Source organism: Lucilia sericata, unplaced genomic scaffold, assembly GCF_015586225.1.
Source record: "Lucilia sericata isolate MDLA Ls3-8-SP2 unplaced genomic scaffold, ASM1558622v1 Contig000772F_arrow, whole genome shotgun sequence".
NCBI lineage: Eukaryota > Metazoa > Arthropoda > Insecta > Diptera > Calliphoridae > Lucilia > Lucilia sericata.
In genome coordinates, this window is record NW_023994768.1 from 77501 (window position 1) to 96896 (window position 19396).

Consider the following 19396-nt stretch of genomic DNA (forward strand, 5'->3'; position numbering starts at 1 on the left):
GCGACTGAGAGAGCTGATATAGTTATGATCCAATTCTATAGTTTCTATGGCAGTCATAACATGGAAAACACCATCTTGTAAAGCTCTAATATTATTGGATTTTAAAAACAACTTTTGCAAAGACACCAAGCCACGAAAGGTGGACCAATTGATCTCCAAATGATTATAGTTTAAAGATCTAAAATGGGGATTAATATAGATTTAAACAACCTCTAAAAGCTTTGTTAATGAAAAAACTTACAGTTTTCTTAGTTTGCCCAGATTTTCAAAAACCCCTGCAGGCAATAAAGTCAAACGATTGTTATTTAATTCCAAATCCAATAAATCGGCCAGGTTAGTAAAGGCAGTTTCGCTGATACTAGCTATTTCATTGCCATTCAAAATTCTTAAAAAAGAAAGGAGGTATTCAGTTAGTTATCCCCAAAATGAATCAGATCTAAACTTACAAATGCGCCAAACGATTTGCTGTGGGAAAATAACTGGCTTCAACTGTATGCAAATAGTTTTTGGATAAATCTAAAGCCTTAAGTTTTGGCAAGGCCGCCAAAGCTTCAGCAGATATTTTCTGTATACGATTGTGGGCCAAACTAAGCTGTTTCAACGAACTGAGGCCCACAAATTTCGGTACCGTTTCCAATTGGTTGCGTTTTAAAACCCTATAAAGATTTTGTTGTTATAAACGTTAAATTCGGGAAGATTTTCCATTAAAAAATACTTACAATTTATTTAGTTCCGGTAAATTTTTTATTTGCAAAACTGTTGTATCATTTAATTTATTGCCAATGAAATCTCTGCAAAGAAATTAAGGGTAAATAGTAAATGTCAGGATTAATTTTCATTATCATTAAGATAATCTTCTTTGAGGGGGGGGTTTTATAAATTTCACCCTCTTTTGGAAAGAATCTTTCTTAAATGTCTATTAATTCCTAGAGGGTGGTTGTCTTTAAAATGTAAAATGTATTATTCTTTTGGTTGCTAAATGTTTGACAAATCTATTATGTTGTCAGTCAGTAAGTAAGTAATACATGTACGATTATTGATTGCATTACACATGTCCTTTTAGGGATGTTAATATCGATCAATTAATTGGTGGTTGAAAAAAATCTTTAGGATTTAAAGAGATTTTAACTTATTGTTTAAAGTGAACTAGTATGGGATTTGGGAATAGAATTCAAAATGTTTATAGTATCGCGGCAATTTAGCCTCCTAACACCTGACATATTGGAGATCATATAATCCTCAGAATAGAGATTGATATACGCTAAAAAAGAAACTATTAAAAAAAAAGACAGAGAACTAGATGTCAGAAGAAACAGAAGCAGAAGTGACCGCCAGTCGTTCGTAGAGGTTTGAGATAAACGCTGTTACCTAAGATGGAGTTTTATTACCGTTTCTACCTCTCTAAACTCCACGAGAGAATGAAGTTAATCTAAATCATTGCATTGCATTTGACAAACTATTGACTCATGCCACTGCAATCACGCATAAATTCTGAAAAAGAAAGGTCCTCAAAGAGCATGGTACTGCCGGCTACATATAATTAGCCAGTCAGTGGTTGGTTATGCTCGATGTATTGTTGAGTGCTGGACGAACTCGACGTATTGTTGAGTGCTGCCATGTACGATACGTTATCAAACGGATCATGTGCGTATATATAGCTGTATGAAGTTGTCGTTCATTCAAATATCTTTTCTGACATGCCACGGGGGAGACTTCAACTACGTCATATTTTTTAGAATGATTCCTCCGATGGTATCCCAGAAAGAACTGTTTCCTCGTGAAGACGTTGTTCTGTAAACTTCGAATAGTTATACCCTGTGGAGTAACATTCAAAGATGTCAAAATGCTGCGCTAAGGACTAACGGGGTGTTTGCAAAAGACACAGAACCTCATCTACACGAGAAAACGAAGTTTTCGCCAACACATATTCCACTGCTCAGCCAAACCTACTTTACATTGCCTAATGGCAATCCAAGTCGACCTATATCTTCATACAGAAAGCTGGAAACCTTTAAACACTTAAGTAAAATTGGAGTTTTTATGGTACTCCACCAGTAAAGTTGAAGAGTTTTAATGGTCTCGACCAGGGTATAAAAGTTCGAGTATTATATGGTCTCCAACGTAACCTGAATTACAACTCCCCCAAAGATTTTCAACTTAGCAACAGCTGTATCAAAGGAAAGTTTTCTCTCAACAATTTATTCTATTTTACACACAATCACCTTACAAACTAGAATTGTCCATGAATGTCGGACGTTTCTCAACAAGATGGCGAGACATTTGAACATCACCCTAATTTCAGGGTCAGGGGACACGGTAGTTCGTATGGCAATAATATTGCTGACAAGAGTTGGCACCAAGCTTAGCGGACCGGAAAAATATCAGTTCTGCGGTGTTACACTTTTTGTAATAAAGAGGCAGATTATTGAAAACTGATCCTCTATTGCTCGTGAATGATGGTCGCGTGAACACACGTGCTCAATTCGATTGTTACTGGCCGCTGTAAATTTTGAAACCATGCTAGACGCATTAGTCTTCGATAAAGGAACATGATCTATTGGATCGTAATTTGCAGATTGGATCGACATTCATAGAGATGTTTAAGTATCAAACGGAGCTCGCCCATAATAATAGCAAGAGCCCGCATAGACCGTACTATTATTAATGTATGTTCTGCTTGCGGTAAACATCACTATTACACCCCGATGAAAGGGCCAGGAGATTAAAATCACCTATTTGTCACTATTATAGGTTGATCTCTGATAGATTCCGCAAAATAATCAAAAAGTCCTGCAATAGTAGAATGGATTGTACAGAATCTAAGGCCTTATGGCCAAGACTTAGATACATAGGGATGACAACGGGGCATTGTTCTATTCTGTCAGTAAGTAGGACAATACTGTACCAGACTTCTGCAGGTTAAGCGTTGATGTAGATGGAATCCTTTAGGTCTCAGTGCAGTTTCAGTACTATCTATTTTTCTATTCTTTCTGTTTTTTCCTTTGATCTTAATTCTTGATTCTTTCTTTGGAGGTACTCTTTCTGTGCTTAGAATCACAATCTGGTATATAATCAGTCCACGCTAACCTAAAGGTGACAGTGAACCAACTTTTTATTATAATAATAGGAATTCTTATAAATGAGCTATGAGTGGACTATGTATTAAATATTGTCGGATATAGTCAAGCTGTCCAATTACATAACATTGACTATAATTCAACTCTTTAAATAAAATGGCGACAAAGCATTCTGTTGAATTAGAATGAAATATTTTCTTGATTTCAATAAGGATGAGGAACGCATCTATCTGTATGATTACATCGACATAGAACAGATTTCATTCTCTTTTTTGTATTTCGATCTTAATCCTATAAAAGGAGATAAGGTCTGGATACAGGGTAATCTATAATCGTAACTTTCAGAAAGTTGATCAAATATGTTAAATGTTTCAATGGTACAATGAAGTAGTGATGAAAAGTTCAACTAATGTCAAGCAGACCTACTTTAGAACTATTTTTTAATACGTTATCTTACTAAATCCCAGAGAGAAGTGTTTAAACACTTAATAAAAAACTTAAGAAAGATTAAAACTTACATTATTTGTACATAACCGGGCAGTGGTGGGACACGATCTAAATGTTTTTTACCACAATCGAAATAATCATTCAAACATTTACACTCTTTGGGACAATTTAAGTTGTTATTTGCTATGGACGAAGAGGCTGCAGAAGATGACTGTTGTTGCTGCGTATTAGATCCTGTAGCTGGTATAATACCAGCAGCAGCTAAAGCTTTTTCAGCTTTCTCATATTGTTGACCATCATCGGCCACAAAGCCGGTAGTTTCTAATAAAGTATTGCGTGGTATGGGAAAATTAAAATCGTCATCCTCCTCCTCATCATCGTCGTCATCATCATCGGCGTAATCAGCATTATCTTCTTTAAGATGACGATGAGGCGGTCGTCGTCGATGTTGATGTTGATGATGGTGATTATAACGTTGTTTATCCTTAAGATTTTTCGTACGTAATGCTAAAGAGGAAGAGGAGGATTTTTTGGTTTCCTGTGTGGCAGCTTGTGGCATACTATTCAGTTTGAGTAGAGCAAACAATTGTTGTTGCTGTAATTGTCTTTGTTGTTGCTGTTGTTGTGTAGAGCTGGCTGAAGCCAAAGGCGATGAAGAGGTGGAAATAGATGTTGCTGATGATGCTGGCAGTAACGTTGAGGACGGACTATTGTTTGAGGTTATTTGTGAATCTTGTGCTGCCGCAGCTTTTAGTAGAGCATTTAAGGGTGGTATTTGAAAACCTTGTATTGAGGTGGCTGATGTTGCTGGAAAGGCTGCTGTAGCTATTGTTGCCGCCTCTATAGGTTGACAGATTGTTGTTGCTCTTAAACATGTTGTTGTTATCAAGAGTATTGTGGCCAATAATAGAAATTTCTTTAGTAATTTTCTGATTTGTCTTAAATTTTTAAGGGAATCTTGACTTTTGGTATTTAATATACTCCAGCACTTCGATTGAAAGGGTTTTATTTGTGTGGTTGTGTTAGTAAACATATTTAAATCGCAGGTTCTTGTCGTTGTCACTGGTAATACAATGTTGTTTTGCTGCTGCATTGCTAAAGATTTTCGCCGCCGTTTGCAGTGTTTATAGGATTGCAAGAGTTGCTGCTGTCGCTGTTTATAATGCGAGGGTTGCACTTGTAGTGCAACATCATCTTCATCATCATTACAGTGTTGCTGATGATGATGATGACTTAAACCTTGGGTTGACAATTTAATATTTTGTTTCATTTTGTGTTGAATCTTTTTTTTTGTTTAATTTATATTTTTTTAATTATTTTAACTTTAACGATTAATTATCAATTTTTTTTTCAGTTATTTTTATAACTATTAAAAAGTAATAGTGTAGAAAAAAAAACCAAGTAATTTATTTAATCATTTTCTGATATCATGATTATTTGATTTTTATCGTTCCATAATTGAAGAGGCGTGGTTGTATGACACAAAAAAACAACGCCTTGTGATAATGTTGCTGCTGGTCGTTGTCGTAACATTGAAAAATATTGTCGTCACTGGGTGTTGATTACTTTTTCGCTTTTTTTTTTGATTTTTTTCTTCCATAAATTTTAATTGTTGACAGATGTGTTTGGGTTTTGTTGGTATTGAAATTCATTAATTTCATTTGAATACATTTCGATTAATGTATCTCTGCTGTGAGTTTGTATCTGGAAAATATAGCAAAAAAAGGAAAGAATTAAAAATAAATGAATTGAATTAAAAGTGTCATTGAAATAATGAATATATAAAGAATTTTAATTGATTTTGAAAGTCTTGAAAAGTATTGAGAATTGAGACATAAACATAAACTTGAGGTGTTGACATTTGGCAACTGTCAAAGTTAAACAGCTGTCATTTAGAGTATAAAAACTAAAGCATATTGCTCAAGACAACTATTTCAATTAAAGAAATCAAAACTAATACTAGACAATTGGTTTATATCTCTAGATATGAGTTTTTCCAAAAAAATTACTCTTAAATATTATTTTATACATTTTTCTGAAATGTATATTAATAGAGAGTAAACTAGATTGAGAAATTGACAATAAGAAATGTTAAAATATTATAATTTTCAATATTACGCCATGCAGTCAATGAAATAATATATACAATTAAAAAAATGTAATTGATTCTGAATGTCTAGAATAGAAACGAAAATTGAGACAATAACAATAAATGTCATAAATTTTGGCAACTGTCAAAGTTACACAGCTGTAATTTAGTAAAAGTTTTAATGAATCATTTAATGAACCAAACTGAGAAAATTACAATAACTGTCAAAATATGGCATTTCTTTTCCAAACATTCAAAACATTCGAGACAATTTTGGCCTTCTGCCTTTTAATGCGAATGAGGTTTCCGATTTCCTCAGGTGATGAAAACAATAATGAAGTGAATAAATGGTGGAATATTTAGTGACAGCATAGCTAAGCTATCGACCACCGATAAACGTATATCTGAGACACAGAGGAGGATGTTTAAGAATATGCTCCTGAAAATCAATACTAGGACACTCCGAAGAATACATCGACTTCTCTCTAAACTTCTGTGGCAAAGAGAAACACATCTCTCGAGGAGCTAAACATTAAGAAAGAACATATTCATAAAGAAAAAGAGCTCCGCTTTCATAGTCTAGAAAATAGATTAGTCAACAAACAGATATATGTACATGTCAATTGACTAGTCACTAGACTCTTCAATAGACTAGTCAAAAGACTGTCAGATAGGCTAGTCGATAGACTAGTCAATAGACTACTCTATACACGAGTCAAAATACTAGTTACTAGAATAGTCAACAGGCTATACAATAGACTAGGACCTAGACTAGTCAACACACAAGTCATTGGACTCTTCCATACAGTAGTCAATAGACTACTCTATATACTAGTTACTAGAATAGTCAACAGACTACTCAATAGACTAGACTAGTCGAGAGAATATTCAACAGACTAGTAATTGGACTCTTCCATAGACTAGTCAAGAGACTAGTTGAAAGACTTGTCAATAGACTAGTTGATAGACTAGACAATAGACTAGTTGATAGACTAGTTAATAGACTAGTTGATAGACTAGTCAATACACTAGTCGAAAGACTAGTCACTAGTCTAGTCAACGGACTACTGAATAAACTAGGTCCTAGACTAGTCGAGAGAATAGTCAACAGACTAGTTGATAGACTAGACAATATACTAGTCAATAGACTAGCCGATAGACTAGTCAACAGACTAGTCAATAGATTAGTCGAGAGACTACTCATTGGTCTCTTCCAGAGACAAGTAGACTAGTTAATAGACAAGTTAATATACTAGTAAATAGACTAGTCAACAGACTAGCCGATGGACTAGTCAATAGACTAGTCAATAGACTAGTCGATAGACTAGTCAATAGACTAGTCGAGAGACTAGTCATTGGTCTCTTCCAGAGACTAGTCAATAGACTAGTTAATAGACAAGTTAATAGACTAGTTAATAGACAAGTTAATAAACTTCTGTGGCAAAGAGAAACACATCTCTCGAGGAGCTAAACATTAAGAAAGAACATATTCATAAAGAAAAAGAGCTCCGCTTTCATAGTCTAGAAAATAGATTAGTCAACAAACAGATATATGTACATGTCAATTGACTAGTCACTAGACTCTTCAATAGACTAGTCAAAAGACTGTCAGATAGGCTAGTCGATAGACTAGTCAATAGACTACTCTATACACGAGTCAAAATACTAGTTACTAGAATAGTCAACAGGCTATACAATAGACTAGGACCTAGACTAGTCAACACACAAGTCATTGGACTCTTCCATACAGTAGTCAATAGACTACTCTATATACTAGTTACTAGAATAGTCAACAGACTACTCAATAGACTAGACTAGTCGAGAGAATATTCAACAGACTAGTAATTGGACTCTTCCATAGACTAGTCAAGAGACTAGTTGAAAGACTTGTCAATAGACTAGTTGATAGACTAGACAATAGACTAGTTGATAGACTAGTTAATAGACTAGTTGATAGACTAGTCAATACACTAGTCGAAAGACTAGTCACTAGTCTAGTCAACGGACTACTGAATAAACTAGGTCCTAGACTAGTCGAGAGAATAGTCAACAGACTAGTTGATAGACTAGACAATATACTAGTCAATAGACTAGCCGATAGACTAGTCAACAGACTAGTCAATAGATTAGTCGAGAGACTACTCATTGGTCTCTTCCAGAGACAAGTAGACTAGTTAATAGACAAGTTAATATACTAGTAAATAGACTAGTCAACAGACTAGCCGATGGACTAGTCAATAGACTAGTCAATAGACTAGTCGATAGACTAGTCAATAGACTAGTCGAGAGACTAGTCATTGGTCTCTTCCAGAGACTAGTCAATAGACTAGTTAATAGACAAGTTAATAGACAAGTTAATATACTAGTTAATAGACTAGTCAATAAACTAGTCAACAGACTACTCAATAGACTCTTCCATATAGACTAATTACTAGACTAATCAACAGACTAGGTCCTAGTCGAGAGACTAGTCAAAGGACTCTTTCATAGACTACTCAATAGATTAGTTACTGGACTAGTCAACAGACTACTCAATACACTATTTATTAGATTAGTAAATACACAAGTCAACAGACTAGTCAGTAGTGTATTAACTAATCCAACAAAACAAATGACAATTTATGACGAAATTTTCTCTAAAACTTTATTTTTCAAAAGTCAATTATTTTCGATACTAACTTGCCAGAAACCCTTTAAAGTTAGAATTCCTAAGAACTATTTAATTCCATTTTATTTTTGTATTTTAAAAGCACAGACAGCACTTTAAATTGTTTATAAATAAACAAAATGGTTATAATTTTGGCACCTATACTCTAACTACATATTTGATGTCGACATCTTTAAAAATATTCAATAAAATGTAACAACATTTTTTTTTGACTTAATGAAAGATGCAAAGCTTAACCACAACTCCCCGCCCGCTCCTTGTCCTCAACTGATTGTGACAGTCTGAAAAAAATGTATGTTTTATTCATTTAGAAAATAAAATTGTTGACTTTGTGTTTTGTTGAACGTTTTTTTTATGTCATTTGCAAAACACATGTGAAAATGCGTTTTATACATTTCATTAAAAAAATAGAAATAAAAATTTAAAAAAAAAAAAAAATTGACCGGATGTTTTTGGTATAAAGATAATGCCTCAAATACTAAAAAAAAATAATAATAATAAAAAAGCAAAAATAAGAACAAATAAATAAACACAACTGCAAAACGTAACGTATTTATGACGACTACACAACAAGTAAAGTTTAGTAAAAAATATAACAAAAAAAAGTCATAAAAAATTATAAATAAAACATAAAAAATACAACAAAATTGTAAATAAAAGTAAATATTTACTTTTTTTTGACAAAATATTAATGCATTTACTTTGGAAGAGACTTAGGTGTCTCTGAGGAAGTGTATTATTTTTAACAACGCACATTTCTAAAGAAAAGATCATTTGAAGATCAGTGCTAATTGTTCAGAGAAATACTTAAGCTATACCCAAAAAAAGAAAAGACTAGAAGCCACAAATTTTTTATGGAGCATTAATTATAATAATGATCAACAAAAATTCTTGCATCCAAATTATAATTTTTCTTATATTTCAGAATATTAAAGGAATATTTTAGTATTTAAAAAAAATTGTAAATCTTTATAAAACGACCATTATATTAAATAATGGCAGATCGACTCCTATTTATCAGACAAGAACTTTTTATCATCCATGAATATCCTACAAAGTCTGCTTTCTAGTTAGAGATTGATTGTGTTCGGCCTTGAGAACTCTGTAGTCTAAGATAGTTACTTCATTTTGTAACACTGACAAAGGAAAAAATCCAAGAATTTATTGCTTCTTAAGACCGACTTTAACGCTCTAATATAGATACATGATCAACTTCTCAATACCTTTAAAATATCGTAGGATATATTAATCTAAGATGCTATCAGATCATTTTAGGCAATGCTACGATGGAACATTGCCAAGCATATAGTTTAAGATCGATCCCTATTAGGATTTTGTATTAAGAGATTTCTCAGCAGGAACTTACAGGGCCCCATGGCATTGTCATGGTGAACTCAATAGATTTCTGGTCTTAGTTCCTTGTGTCCCCAAAATCGAATCGAATCATGATCTAGATATTCATATATCGTGCGTTTAAGATATCAGTACAAATGATAAAAAGTTCTTTGGGGAAATATGACAGATTGTGAAAGGTAATAGTAAATCTTTAATCGAAAACTGATTAGGTCGATCTATTATTATTCGCTCCAAAAGGTTTCTATTAACATTCTATTATCATTTGATTCACCTGATAGTCTCTCAAGTTTATGATAGATCTTTCCCGATCTCATTGATAAAGAGCTTATCTTTACTGACAGATACCGAGTTCAATATTATTGCTCTCGATATATAGAGTATAGAATTAGAGACCGGACGATGAATCGTAGTATAATGATCTAGATGTTGATCTCATCCATATTCATCGTTCAACATTCTATTATCATTTGATTCTCCTGATATTCCTTCAGGTTTCTAATACAACTGTCTCGATATCATCGATATAGAGCTTATTCTTACTGCCAGATACCGTGTTCAATATTATTGCTCTCGATATAAAGAATATAGAATTAGAAACTGGACGATGAATCGTAGTATAATGATCTAGATGTCGATCTCACCCATATTCATAAATAAGTAATTCGTATCCCCCTAGTGTTTATCAAATGGTGACCAATATATTGCAAATCCCTCAAAGAACCTGAGACTAGAACACTGTAGTCTAGAACAACGGGGTGATGTTGTGATCAATTTAATTGATCGTTGATGTTTATGATGCGGCAGCCTATAAACATCTGCCTCAATTTCCTCGACAAACTGCTTATCCCAACTATTTATCAAGTGATCAACCTTTACAGATCCTCTAGCTATCCCTGATATATATAAGAAAGTAGTCTAGTTCAAGAATTCGTTTAATTTGTCTGAAATCGTCTGTATATCTAAAATGTGATTCTTGAAATTTACGTCTCTAAAAAAATATCAATCTACATCTTCACATATCAATCAATAATCCGAAGTGCAAAAGCTTCACTTGTATTCATAGCTTTTATAGAGCAATAACCAGTTATCAAACCCACAATGATCTTTAGACTGTCTCCATTCGATCGCATCTATTGCAGTCTAATATAATGACAGATTCTTTGGCTACTGAGATACCCGTTCTACAATGTTCAAAAACATGCTATTCATAGCTTTTATAGAACGTTAACCAGTTATCATACCTATAAAGATCTTTAGACTGCCTCAGATCGACCGTAGATAAATGCTTTCAACTGCGTTGATTTGTCAGACATTTTTGAATTACATTGACTTCAGATCTCTCCGTTCAATGCCGTTCATTATAGTCTAAAGTTGCAATGAATGCGTTTTATAGTTTTTTCTTCCAATAGCAACCCGTTATCACACAGATCGTTAAATTATTTCTGTTCTATACCGTTCATTGTAGTCTAGAATAATGATATATATATGCTATCAATCATCTTGATCTCAACGTCATCTTTGAATAACATAAACTTTTGATTTCCCCGATCTCTAAAGCTTTTATAGAACAGTAGCCGGTTATCATACCTATAAAGATCTTTAGACTGTTTCCATTCGACCATAGATATATGCTTTTAACTGTATTGATCTCGCCGTTATCCTTGAATTGCATTGACTTCTTATCTCTACGTACGATCCGATTCATTATAATCTAGGACAATGAAAAATGTTTCCATTTCATCTACCTCTGACCTGTGAAAAGATCATTAGGTTGCCACTGATCAAAACCATTAGTATTCTGGCAGCTGTTATGGGCATTTTCCGTAATATGGCATTTAAACCTTTGCAGTCCATCATACTTGATTGACAATATCATGTTACATTATATATTTGGAGATTTTATCTTCTTCCTGATTAGGTCAATACCCGAATCATGCAATTTAAGTTTGTCCGTAAAGTTAAACATTCTAGAACTCGGTATATATTAACGACAACTCTACAGGATTCATGTTATAAACCTACAATATCACAGAGATTCCGTACGACTCTTTAGCGTCATTTTGACTGTCAAGATTACCCTAACCACTCAGAGACATGTGTCATAATCTATTCAATACCTTTTATCTTTCGATTTCAAGACTGTCAGGATCTTGGCCTAAAAGACGGATCATGCTAAAATCAGTGATGGATCGTGCTGTGAATATTAAACATTCGGATCCAATCTTTTGCTATTTGGAAACAGATTCATATTTTAGGAAGAGTGTTATATACATTTGGGCGTTACAAATACAAAACCGTAGGCAATAAAATCAAAATTTCTCAAAACCAATTCTAGGAACTATTTGAGAGAATTTTGGATATACAAATTTCAACTGCAAAGAAGAATAAAAACATTTTTTAACATTCTGAATTGTCTAAAATACAAAGTTAAAAAGAAAACGAAACACATATACATAGATATCTGTAGTTCATAGCAATTCCTAATCTAAAAAATCTAAAAGGAATGTTGACAATTTTTACACAATCTAAATTTTCTCAATCAAAATGCCACACTAAATAAATCAATTTGTAATAATAGAAATGAATGAATGTCAAAGAAATTCAATAGAAAAGCAAAAAAAAAAATAATACAAAAACAAATTCTTTCAAAATCTGATCTCATCTCCACCCAATCACATTACGACTATAAAAAAATAATAATGAACATCATTACCATCATCATTACTATAACAGATCGTTTTAGCATGTACATACTATGTGTATGTAGTGGTGCTAAAGGAAAAGTGAATGTGAATGAATTGAAATGAAATGAATTAAAATTCGTATGTGAATTTAAGAATTGTTGTTGTTGTTGTTGTATAAATGAAACAGTGTATGCATAAATTCTATAATGAGCTCAGAGGCAAATTAAATTCAATTAAATAAACAAACGTACAAAATACAATTTTAATTTGGTTGAAATTAAAAACAACGGCAACAACAACAACAGCAACAGAACAACAAAAATTCTACAAAAATAACAACACATACAGAAATATTTGAAAATATATAAAATATCAACAAAATAGAAATAAGACCTAATTAAGATCAATGGACTTTTTGCTTTTGCCAGCCAAATACAACAAACAATAAACGGCAACAACAACAACACACACACACACAAAAGGAGAGTAATTAAAACTGCCACAAAAAAGCACACACACAAGGCATCGGCTGGCAAGACATCAGCAACAAGTTACTTTAACGGCAATTGTGTGTGAGAACGAAATATCAAAGTTGGTTGGATGCAACAGCACATATAACAGAATTTTTAAACGTAACAGTGGGTGACATAAGTGGTTGCATGAAAAGATTTACCGTTATATTTGTTTGCTTTGCTTTGTCATGGTATCCTTATGTAAACTTCCACTATCTTAAGGTATTCGAATGACTCTTTAATATCTTCTGAACCGCTCGATTTTCAATGCCTCTGGAACACATGCCAAATTTTAGAGATCTAAAGATTAACGGGATTTTATCCCGATAGATGGTGTATTACTAGCCTGTAAGCAGTTTTTCAGATCCAATCCATTATATTTGGGAAAACGTAGACTCATAAAAACAATAATGATTTTAGGAAAATTCAAGAGCTATTCAAAGTAAACCAGAATAAGAGAAGTGGAAAATTGGCTTAAGCCGGTACGCAGAAGCAGGGCCATTGCCGATATACATATAAGAAATCGTGTCAAAAAAGTAGGTATTGGTTTTTCTTACGCTGAAGAAATCATTGTTCCATACTTTTGCAAAACGATGTCGACTGTTTCAACATTTCAGCAGAGATCAATGTCCGTCTGGCGAATTAAAAATCTCAGGTTTATGAGTGATGCAAAGTGATATAAATATCACTGAATTATTTCGTTCAGGGAAGACTATGTTGACAAGAGAGATAAGTAAGTCTACTAGGATGAAAGATCGCATTTCAAAACTTCCTACAATACAAAGACTTTTCTGCAGAAAGCCGATACTAAATGGCTTTCAAACTCTTCCATCCGACATGTCACGAATTGATAATGCTGCAATTTTTTTAAGTTCTAGTTTAGTTCTCGTTCAGTGCTTGTTCAGTTCTAGTTGTTGTTCAGTTATAGTTCAGTTCTAGGTTTGTTTTAGTTCAGTTCTAGTTCTGTTCTGTTCTAGTTCTGTTCTAGTTCTGTTCTAGTTCTGTTCTAGTTCTGTTCTAGTTCTGTTCTAGTTCTGTTCTAGTTCTGTTCTAGTTCTGTTCTAGTTCTGTTCTAGTTCTGTTCTAGTTCTGTTCTAGTTCTGTTCTAGTTCTGTTCTAGTTCTGTTCTAGTTCTGTTCTAGTTCTGTTCTAGTTCTGTTCTAGTTCTAGTTCTGTTCTAGTTCTGTTCCAGTTCTGTTCTAGTTCCGTTCTAGTTCTGTTCTAGTTCTGTTCTAGTTCTGTTCTAGTTCTGTTCTAGTTCTGTTCTAGTTCTGCTCTAGTTCTGTTCTAGTTCTGTTCTAGTTCTGTTCTATGTTCTAGTTCTGTTCTAGTTCTGTTCTAGTTCTGTTCTAGTTCTGTTCTAGTTCTGTTCTAGTTCTGTTCTAGTTCTGTTCTAGTTCTAGTTCTGTTCTAGTTCTGTTCCAGTTCTGTTCTAGTTCCGTTCTATTTCTGTTCTAGTTCTGTTCTAGTTCTGTTCTAGTTCTGTTCTAGTTCTGTTCTAGTTCTGTTCTAGTTCTGTTCTAGTTCTGTTCTAGTTCTGTTCTAGTTCTGTTCTAGTTCTGCTCTAGTTCTGTTCTAGTTCTGTTCTAGTTCTGTTCTAGTTCTGTTCTAGTTCTGTTCTGTTCTAGTTCTGTTCTAGTTCTGTTCTAGTTCTGTTCTAGTTCTGTTCTAGTTCTGTTCTAGTTCTGTTCTAGTTCTGTTCTAGTTCTGTTCTAGTTCTGTTCTAGTTCTGTTCTAGTTCTGTTCTAGTTCTGTTCTAGTTCTGTTCTAGTTCTGTTCTAGTTCTGTTCTAGTTCTGTTCTAGTTCTGTTCTAGTTCTGTTCTAGTTCTGTTCTAGTTCTGTTCTAGTTCTGTTCTAGTTCTGTTCTAGTTCTGTTCTAGTTCTGTTCTAGTTCTGTTCTAGTTCTGTTCTAGTTCTGTTCTAGTTCTGTTCTAGTTCTGTTCTAGTTCTGTTCTAGTTCTGTTCTAGTTCTGTTCTAGTTCTGTTCTAGTTCTGTGTTCTAGTTCTGTTCTAGTTCTGTTCTGTTCTAGTTCTGTTCTAGTTCTGTTCTGTTCTAGTTCTGTTCTAGTTCTGTTCTAGTTCTGTTCTAGTTCTGTTCTATTTCTGTTCTAGTTCTGTTCTAGTTCTGTTCTAGTTCTGTTCTAGTTCTGTTCTAGTTCTGTTCTCGTTCTGTTTCCGTTCTGTTCTAGTTCTGTTCTAGTTCTGTTCTAGTTCTGTTCTGTTCTAGTTCTGTTCTAGTTCTGTTCTAGTTCTGTTCTAGTTCTGTTCTAGTTCTGTACTAGCTCTGTTCTAGTTCTAGTTCTGTTCTAGTTCTGTTCTAGTTCTGTTCTAGTTCTGTTCTATTTCTGTTCTATTTCTGTTCTAGTACTGTTCTAGTTCTGTTCTAGTTCTGTTCTAGTTCTGTTCTAGTTCTGTTTAGTTCTGTTCTAGTTCTGTTCTAGTTCTGTTCTCGTTCTGTTCTAGTTCTGTTCTAGTTCTGTTCTAGTTCTGTTCTAGTTCTGTTCTGTTCTAGTTCTGTTCTAGTTCTGTTCTAGTTCTGTTCTAGTTCTGTTTCTAGTTCTAGTTCTGTTCTAGTTCTGTTCTAGTTCTGTTCTAGTTCTGTTCTAGTTCTGTTCTAGTTCTGTTCTAGTTCTGTTCTAGTTCTGTTCTAGTTCTGTTCTAGTTCTGTTCTAGTTCTGTTCTTTCTAGTTCTGTTATAGTTCTGTTCTAGTTCTGTTCTAGTTCTGTTCTAGTTCTGTTCTAGTTCTGTTCTAGTTCTGTTCTAGTTCTGTTCTAGTTCTGTTCTAGTTCTGTTCTAGTTCTGTTCTAGTTCTGTTCTAGTTCTGTTCTAGGTTCTGTTCTAGTTCTGTTCTAGTTCTAGTTCTTTTCTAGTTCTGTTCTAGTTCTGTTCTAGTTCTGTTCTAGTTCTGTTCTAGTTCTGTTCTAGTTCTGTTTTAGTTCTGTTCTAGTTCTGTTCTAGTTCTGTTTTAGTTCTGTTCTAGTTCTGTTCTAGTTCTGTTCTAGTTTTGTTCTAGTTCTGTTCTAGTTCTGTTCTGTTCTGAAGCAAAAGTCTGGCGATTAGATAAGACATATACGTGTAGCTACGGACGAAACTATAGAGCAAAAATATATACTACAAATGTGAATATATCATCATCAAACTTCATCCTCTCTCGTTTCTTCTATCACAATATTTTCTCATCACTGTACTCACACATTGAATGAATAATGTAATGTGAACTATTGCCATAAAAAAGCACAGTTTCATCCAGACATATCGAGGAGGCATACGATGATGAAAGTAAGCAGCTGGGAGGGTGGTGTAAATGAAAATAAATATATTTTCTTTAAATTGGCCACAAATACAATTTAAACTTAGAAATTTTCTATAAATGTTGGCATTTGGTTTTTAGATCTTTTTTTGTAATGTGTGCATTCTGCTATGCCAGACATAGAGCCTCAACAGAAAAAGGAAATAAGTACAAATATATGGATATGTGAGTATTAAACTTAAAATGGACTTTTCAACTCTCGATATAAGTGAATTTCGCACAAACAATTGCACTCCACTAACAGTTGTTGCCATAGACAGATGAAAATTAAAAAATAAAATGTGGACGTCATTACGTACGTGTACTGCCAATGAATACCGATGTTTACGGGGTTTTATCTATATAAATACGTTCACATGTTGTTTGGTACTACTACGTCCATGTGTGAATGTACTTGCTGTTTGTTACCAAATTTAGACGAGACATTTAGGAAAACTATTTACAGTATGTCTGCTGTTTGTGTGACTTTTTATACTGTCTATATAGTTGTTTCTATTTTAGTTAGTTGTTTTTTTGTTGTTGTTGTTTTCTTATAAATTTAATATATATATTTTGTTCATATAGCCTTTTTAGTTGATTTATAAATCTTGTAATCATTTATTTCTTAAGAAGACCAACAAATTTTAGTTTTTTTTTATTCAGTTTAATTTCCTTAATATGGTCTTAAGTTAGAAAACTTGTTTCAATATAATCAAATCCATATTTGTAATTTAATAGAAATATATAGCTATAATAATCATAAAACTAAATAGAATTGTAATCATTTTATATTGGAGCCTTAAACATCAGTATTGTCAATGTCTATTGAAGTTTAAATTATTGTTAAAATTTCCTTTTCTGTTTGATCGATCAAATTATGAGTTGAACTGGTGGGAAAGAAGAATTTACAGTTAAAATTAAAATAATTATGGTAACTAGATAATGGCTATAGACTGATCTATAGTCAAGAATATTGTCTGATCTGTAGTCAAGACTATAGACTGATCTATAATCAAAATTATAGCCTGATCTATAGTCAAAACTACAAAAACAGACTGAACTATAGTCAAGGCTATAGACTAATGAATAGTCAAGACTATAGACTGAACTATAGTCAAAACTTTAGACTGATCTATAGTCAAGACTATAGACTGATCTATAGTCAAGATTATAGACTGATCTGTAGTCAAGACTAAAGACTGATGAGTAGTCAAGGCTATAGACTGATCTATAGTCAAAACTATAGATTGATCTATAGTCTAGACTATAGACTGATCAATAGTCAAGACTAAAGACTGATGTATAATCAAGACTATAGACTGATCTATAGTCAAGACTATAGGCTGATCTATAGTCAAAACTATAGATTGATTTATAGTCAAAACTATAGATTGATCCATAGTCAAGACTATAGACTGAACTATAGTCAAGACTATAGACTGATCTATAGTCAAAACAATAGATTGATCTATAGTCAAAGCTATAGGCCGATCTATAGTCAAGACTATAATCAAGACTATAGGCTGATCTATAATCAACTATATGTTAATCTATAGTCAAGGCTATAGACTTATCTACAGTAAAAACTATAGATTGATCTATAGTCAAGACTATAGACAGATCTATAGTCAAGACTATAGACTGAACTACAGTAAAACTATAGACAGTTCTATAGTCAAGACTATAGACAGTTCTATAGTCAAGACTATAGATAGTTCTATAGTCAAGACTATAGACAGTTCTATAGTCAAGAATATAGACAGTTCTATAGTCAAGACTATAGACAGTTCTATAGTCAAGACGACAGACAGTTCTATAGTCAAGACTATAGACAGTTCTATAGTCAAGACTATAGACAGTTCTATAGTCAAGACTATAGACAGTTCTATAGTCAAGACTATAGACCGAACTATAGTCAAGACTATAGACAGTTCTATAGTCAAGCCTATAGACTGATCTATAGTCAAGACTTTAGACTGATCTATAGTCAAGACTATAGACAGTTCTATAGTCAAGACTATAGACAGTTCTATAGTCAAGAATATAGACAGTTCTATAGTCAAGACTATGGTTAGAATACTACTCAATTCCTGCGAGTTTTTGTCAAGAATTCAAATTTTTCGAAAATATATGAATTCTGCTTCAGAATATTAATAACACATGAATGTCTTGGTATGATTATCATCCGGTATGATGCGATCTTAATCTACATATACTGAAACTTAAAGGATAACTCACAATTTGTCTTAAATTTGATCAGAAAAACTTAATCTGGAGTTTTATTCAAACAAATATTGTTCTTCAAAATGCTGATAACAGTTGCACAGGTTTCAAACTGTATATAACACGATCTTAGTCTATACTGAAGGTTTTAAGCTGAAAGCGGTCAATGTATTGGAGAATTTGTTTCTTAAGTAGAATAACTGCAAGTTTCGGTAACTAGATTCCAAATTTCGTAACAGAAAAGTAACTGATCGGAAATCATTGATCCACACATTTTCAAAGGTGATGTCTATCTTAAAGTTTTAGTAAAGATCAATGATCTTGCTTCTAAATTAAATCATAAAGATGTGGTGGACCCGTAGAGTATTATACTTATGTGATTCTTCAGTCAATTTGATTATGGAAATGTTCACGTAAACGTAAATCCTAAAGTTGAAACTCCAAAAGAAGAATTCTTAACAGATGAGGATCACCAGGCAGATCGCTAGATTTCCAAGTTCTACAAATATTTATCAAATACAAGTTTAATTGCAGAAATCTTATTTGAAATCCCAGAAGAAGAATTCTGTTGAAAAGATCACCTTTAAGATCACTAGATTCTAATTTTCAAGTTTAAACAAATGTTTTTCTAAATGACTTGTCATTTGTATCTCTCTCTTTCTTTCTCTTTCTAACACTAAAGTTCTTATGTAGCCAAACAATAAGTGCTATCTTTACATTCACTAGAAATTGATAAAAAAAAAGCTTTTGTTTGGCCATGGTACACACAGAGATCGTGCAAAAATTAAAACAAACTGAAAAAAATAAGCAAACATTGTCTAACTGACAGACAGACATACAGACATCATCTCGAGTCAGAAATTTGTTAATTGTTTGTTAATTAAATTATCTGTTTTTAATTGTTGAAAACAACAATAATAATACAAATTAAAACAATACAAAATAAAACACTTGTTGTGTTATCTTTATTTACTTGTTAACTTTGAAAATTCAATATTTAAAAGCGCATTAAGAAAACAAAAAATATTTATATGAGTACTAAAAATTAA

General features: G+C 33.0%; 1 protein-coding gene across 8 annotated transcripts in view; it reads right to left on the reverse strand.

Annotated features, from left to right (window-relative positions):
• The window catches only part of LOC119607995 (leucine-rich repeats and immunoglobulin-like domains protein 3), a 77999-nt gene that overhangs the window by 5625 nt on the left and 52978 nt on the right, over positions 1-19396 (reverse strand). For all 8 annotated transcript variants that reach the window (XM_037962191.1, XM_037962185.1, XM_037962192.1 and 5 more), the window contains 5 exons: positions 3596-5228; positions 720-791; positions 447-656; positions 242-385; positions 1-178 (listed from right to left, as the gene is read on the reverse strand). The exon at positions 1-178 is cut by the window's left edge and continues 688 nt beyond it. In XM_037962191.1, the coding sequence (XP_037818119.1) occupies positions 1-178; positions 242-385; positions 447-656; positions 720-791; positions 3596-4794 (1803 nt within the window). In that variant the 5' untranslated portion in view covers positions 4795-5228. The remainder of the gene's footprint in view (positions 179-241; positions 386-446; positions 657-719; positions 792-3595; positions 5229-19396) is intronic.